Source organism: Megalops cyprinoides, chromosome 2, assembly GCF_013368585.1.
Source record: "Megalops cyprinoides isolate fMegCyp1 chromosome 2, fMegCyp1.pri, whole genome shotgun sequence".
Taxonomy (NCBI): Eukaryota; Metazoa; Chordata; class Actinopteri; order Elopiformes; family Megalopidae; genus Megalops; species Megalops cyprinoides.
This window is the reverse complement of record NC_050584.1, coordinates 1,261,546-1,266,914: the sequence shown is the minus strand read 5'-3', so window position 1 is coordinate 1,266,914 and position 5,369 is coordinate 1,261,546. Positions and strand designations below refer to the sequence as shown.

The 5,369-nt window shown below is 40.8% G+C and overlaps 1 protein-coding gene across 1 annotated transcript; it reads left to right on the top strand.

Annotated features, from left to right (window-relative positions):
- Positions 1-663: 663 nt before the first annotated feature.
- Positions 664-4,678, top strand: rabggtb (Rab geranylgeranyltransferase subunit beta). The gene is made up of 9 exons (XM_036521778.1): positions 664-713; positions 1,635-1,742; positions 1,841-2,038; positions 2,789-2,894; positions 3,003-3,055; positions 3,285-3,395; positions 3,527-3,652; positions 3,981-4,130; positions 4,524-4,678. Exons 1-9 carry the CDS (start codon positions 711-713, stop codon positions 4,662-4,664), a joined length of 996 nt encoding a protein of 331 aa, XP_036377671.1. The 5' UTR covers positions 664-710; the 3' UTR covers positions 4,665-4,678.
- Positions 4,679-5,369: the final 691 nt, after the last annotated feature.

Here is a 5,369-nt window from a genome sequence, read left to right as displayed (position 1 = left end):
CCTCTGTGGAGGACTTTGAGAAGAATATGGCTCAGTTTCAAAACAGCAGACCCTAGATGGAAAATGAGAAGCTCAGACCGTGGTGGCTGCCACCAGCCCAGATCAGACTGCAGCCACACTTGTTTAGGTCTTTGTTATTGACTAGCTTTCAACATGGATGACACTGTTGGATAAGCCTAGGATTATTTTTTCAATAACCAGAAATTGTTTGCAATTTCTTTTTGAGCAGGAAAGACTTTGCCAAAAGTTACAGTTTCAGACATTGCAATAAAAGCATTAACTTCTGGTTATTTACCAAAGCAGATATACAGCATCATATTTATACACAATATTATTAGAAACTAACAGTTATTGAACATATTCCTAATGTAACAAGTTATTTCATACTAGGGGAGACACGACAATCGGTGCTTTGCGTACCACACAAGAAACTGAAAAAAACTTAGCAACAAAGAAATAACTGCGACTTGATCTGACAGGCTAAGTGTTTAGTTAAGTAGCAACCCAACGTAGCTAGTTGTCATACGTCTTTTAAAATAGAACGTGTATGATGTTACGTTCATTGGATATATGGGCGGGGTTGGGCGCATGTAACTTCCCATTTTCCACCAATGCTGTAGGTGGCAGCAATACACGTCGGGGTGTATTACTAACAGTCAATGACGAATTCAAAGAAAAAGACTAGGAAGGACCTGGGACATCATCCAAAGATGGCGAGTATACACTGAAATATATTTGTATTTTTATTAATAAACATGGTGCTTGAGAAGCTTCAAGTGAAGATATACATTTTAGAAGGAAAACTATAGCATTTGCCTCTACATATTTTTTTCTACTAAGTCCTGGAGTGCTTATTAATCAAGCTAATCTGCTAGCAAGCTAGGCTGGCTTGTTGTCTAACATCAGAGTGTTGAAAGGATGGCATAGTAGTTTAAAAGATCGTTTGTAACTTGTGGCAGGTCAAGCAACAGTAAAAAGCAATACAGCAAGCTAACTAGCTAGCCTGCAGAGTCCCTAACAACATCTAGCCATAAATTCTTCCGAAAGGTGTTTCCTTTAACAGTCTGCTAACCCGTTGAGTTAGCAACCTAGCCAGCTACGTTAGCTAGCTTGCTGCTTCTCGTGTGTTTTATTTGCAGTATACACATTTCCTATGAGTAATTCATTCGCATCTGCTTGCAGCAGCTTGACTTTTAGCTTGAATTTGATATTTTAAACCATGTTGGTTGGCTATTTCTACTTTGCTTGCTAGCTTCATCACCTAGCTAGCCTGATCGCTTGGTAGCGTGACTACTGCAGCGAAGATGGGACTACTCTGTCGAACAAACACGATTGATTATGACCTAATTTTGTTGTGTTACATTGATAATTATTTGTATGTATCGTGTTATATATATAATAATAATATAATTATATTTTATTTGTATCCAGAGCTTATTGATTACTAGTAATACATGCATTTGGTAGACATTTTTGTCCTCACCGTCTTACATGAAAAGATGAGCAACAAGGACGGGCTGTGTGTACGCTTTAATTGCTTATATTGGCCAACGGACAGTTTTCGTGCCGTGTGCTGCAATACCAGTGAAAATACAAGGCGTATTAATTTGTGCTCCTCACTGGTTTTTCTCCAGGGGACCCAAGTGAAAGATGTGGTTTTGAAGCCTGATGCACCAAGTACACTTCTGTTGGAGAAACATGCAGACTATATTGCTGCTTATGGCTCCAAGAAGGATGACTATGTAAGCCTGGGTTTTAGTGACTGCCAGTGTTTTCAGAGTGTATATGTTAAATGTACTCCATTTGTTTGTATTTTCTCTGAGTGTGTCTCATCTTCCAGGAATACACATTGTCAGAATATCTGCGGATGAGTGGCATATACTGGGGCTTGACTGTCATGGACTTGATGGGGCAGCTGCCCCGCATGAACAGAGAAGAGATCACTGCGTTTATCACGGCATGCCAACATGATTGTGGCGGCATCAGTGCCAGCATCGGCCATGACCCGCACCTGCTTTACACATTGAGCGCTGTTCAGGTGAGGGGCAGAGAAGGCTTTTAACCTTGAGGCTATCCACCTAAGGATACCTAAAACGGATCAGATTGTCTTGTCTTGCTTTGCCCTGTTTATTTGTATTTTATAATTGATTTGACCATAATGTTATGACAGTGATTGCAGTTATTTATGACGCAAGAGAAAACGGTGTAGTGTTTCTTGCTTTGATAATAATTAGGGCTGCACGATATAGCCGTCACGATATATCGAATAGCTATTTTTAGCGCAATATCGGCTATCCCCGGTGTGTGGCGTTAGGTTTAATCCAGTATTTTTTTCCCTCTAGTCATACCTGATGCAGGAGCACACCTTCAAAGTTCAGTCAAATGCTTCTGGGGCAGAAAAAAATATCACTTCTGTCTACATGTTAGTTAACTTGCCTATTTGCTTTGAAAAACACATAGCATATGTTTTATCTTTGTGGCCATGTGTTTCTGTCTACCACATGGAAGCAGCATAATGCTGTTGCTGTGATATCAGCATTGAATAGATGCGAGTGGCGTTTTTGTCTCCCGGAAGCATTTCACATGGTCACAGAAAGCTGGAGGTGTGCTCCTGCATCAGGTGTGACTAAGGGAAAAAAATATGGGAAGAAACCTAACGCCACATACCGCTGTCATTGCGCTAAAAATAGCTATTCGATACATAGCGACGGCTATCTCGTGCAGCCCTACTATGATTGTGTTGATCTGGATCAGTGTCCTTCTAACATCCCAACATATTTTTTCTCAGATTCTCTCCCTGTATGATGACCTTAGTGTAATAGATGTGCAGAAGGTTGTGGAGTATGTGAAAGGACTGCAGCAGGAGGATGGATCTTTTGCTGGGGATAAATGGGGTGAGAGTAATGGAAAGCTTAAAATGATGAACTCATGAATGTGTGGTAGCTTTGTTCTTGGCTGCCTTGTATTGTTTTTGACAATGAAACTTAACCCCATTTCTGCAGGTGAAATAGACACAAGGTTTTCCTTCTGTGCAGTAGCGACTCTGGCATTGCTGGTATGAACATTGTTCCATTCATGTATAAAAACATGTTTGTCTTGTCTTCCTGTGAGCCACAAAGGGGATGTGGCCAATACAACAACTGTTTTTAATGATACATTGCTGATTTTGAAGGGGATGTGACTTCCATAGATGTGTACCGTGTTCTATGGTACTGTGTTTAAAGTATATATTACATGATTTAGATCATGCAAACAGTGCTCACTGGAAAAGCTTTGTGTTTCAGGGAAAGCTGGATGCAATTAACCTTGACAAAGCAGTAGAGTTTGTTTTGTCCTGCATGAACTTTGATGGCGGATTTGGTTGCCGGCCGGGCTCAGAGTCTCACGCCGGTCAGGTACAGTACTTTTCCTGTGCACCTCTGAAACATGAAAGCTTGATGAATGTCTGTGCTTGAATACATTCACACGGTCTGTGGTCTTCCTTGCTTGCCTGTGCTGGTTGTGTTCATTGGCTGGTCTTTCTCAGATCTACTGCTGTACAGGATTTCTCTCCATCACGGGGCAGCTTCACCAGGTCAGTGCAGACCTGCTGGGCTGGTGGCTGTGTGAAAGGCAGTTGCCATCGGGAGGACTCAATGGACGGCCTGAAAAGGTAAAGCAAATACAAACACAACTTCCAAAATCAAAATTGTAAAGAAGGAAAAGTGCAGGAGTAGGGTGAATACTCATCCTGATAGGGTCTTAGGACAATTCATGTCCAGTTAGTTAATCTGTCAGGAAATGTTGTTCAGTTTAGTGGCACAGAAAGGTAGATGGTTCTATGTCCAGGCTAATCATTGAGCCCCCCCCCCCAAACTCATAAAAAAAATTGATGTCATTTTAGAACAATACATTAAGATGTTCTGATGCAAGGTGAAGTACTAATTATGGTCAGTCACAGTGTTTTTTAAGTGAGCAGAGTTAATTTTTTGTTCCTACAGCTGCCAGATGTTTGTTATTCCTGGTGGGTGCTGGCATCCTTGAAAATCATTGGAAGAATCCACTGGATTGACAAAAATAAACTGCGGTCTTTTATCTTGGCTTGCCAAGATGAGGAGACTGGAGGCTTTGCCGACAGGCCTGGAGATATGGCAAGTGACTCCACCACTCAGCTTGAACAGCATCAGCATCAGTTAGCTCCTTTCTCACACAGCTTTTTTTCTCCTGTGAAAGAAAAATATGACATACTCTAGGTAGTTACACTGGTTAAAAATGTTATCAGAAGAATTCAGAATCATTATCGTTGAGTGGCCACAAAGTCCTTAAAAAGATAAAGCCTTTGTGTCCTTTTGTAGATGATCTTTCTCCATAGTGAAACCTTGTTTTTGTGCTGTTTTGGGCACAAATTAAACTAAACATATCTTGTATAACATGTGTCTCATTTAGTTCTGCATCACAGTTAACCCTGTAACTTCAAACGTATCTGTCTTATGTTTTTTTAAGTTACTAAAGCACATCCCCTCTGTATTTCCCACAAACCTCAGGTGGACCCATTTCACACCTTGTTCGGCATTGCAGGCCTGTCGCTGCTGGGAGATGAGGAAATCAAGGCTGTAAACCCTGTGTTTTGTATGCCGGAGGGTGTTCTTCAGAGGCTTGGCCTGCATCCAGAGCTCCTCAGCTAGCTCTGCTACCTTTAGAGAGCCCTGATGCCCAAGTGTAGTCAGGCCTTGGGCATCAGGGCAGGGGTTTGGAGAGTGTTATACCACAAACAACAGATCGCTACCTTGTAGTTGGGAGTGGGGGGTCTTGAGGCCCTTTGTCTCACAGTGGATTGAGTTGACTGTAGTAGCTGGTTTACAGATGTAAAAAGCTTGTCAGGTTCTGAAGTTTACAAAGAAAAAGCTTCATAATTAACCGCATAATTAAAACAGCACTGTTCTTAAAACAAGGGGAGGAAATATGAGACAAGCATGCGCAAAAACTATGGGATGTAGCAGTCTTAACCAGTTCATTTTAATCGCAATACAATTAAGTATTTTAGTGAATAGAATATGCAAACAGTCTGTTCAAGTTTAATGATTTATTGCTTTCTATGGATATGCATATATACATTCACCGTAGGATTTTAGAATGTATAATTGTTATTTTTGATCACTTTGACCACATACATTTGTAAAGAATATTACTTGAAATGGTTTTATCTCAGAAGAAGTCTGTTCTGTAGATTCACTCCAGCATCAGATAACCTTCTACTGTAGCCTGTTTTCTTGGTGGGGTTAGAAAGCAGTTTTGCTATTCTTGTGTAACAACTTTGTACTTTCCTGCAAGCATAATCCCTGTGAATGCAAACCTGTTTCCTTACAACTGAATTGTCTTTACCATTGTAT

Bases quoted from the DNA above. Each gene is read 5' to 3' on its own strand.
- rabggtb (XM_036521778.1), top strand. The intron at 3,653-3,980 runs GTAAAGCAAATA...TTGTTCCTACAG, and splicing joins TCAATGGACGGCCTGAAAAG to CTGCCAGATGTTTGTTATTC. The intron at 4,131-4,523 runs GCAAGTGACTCC...CACAAACCTCAG, and splicing joins CCGACAGGCCTGGAGATATG to GTGGACCCATTTCACACCTT.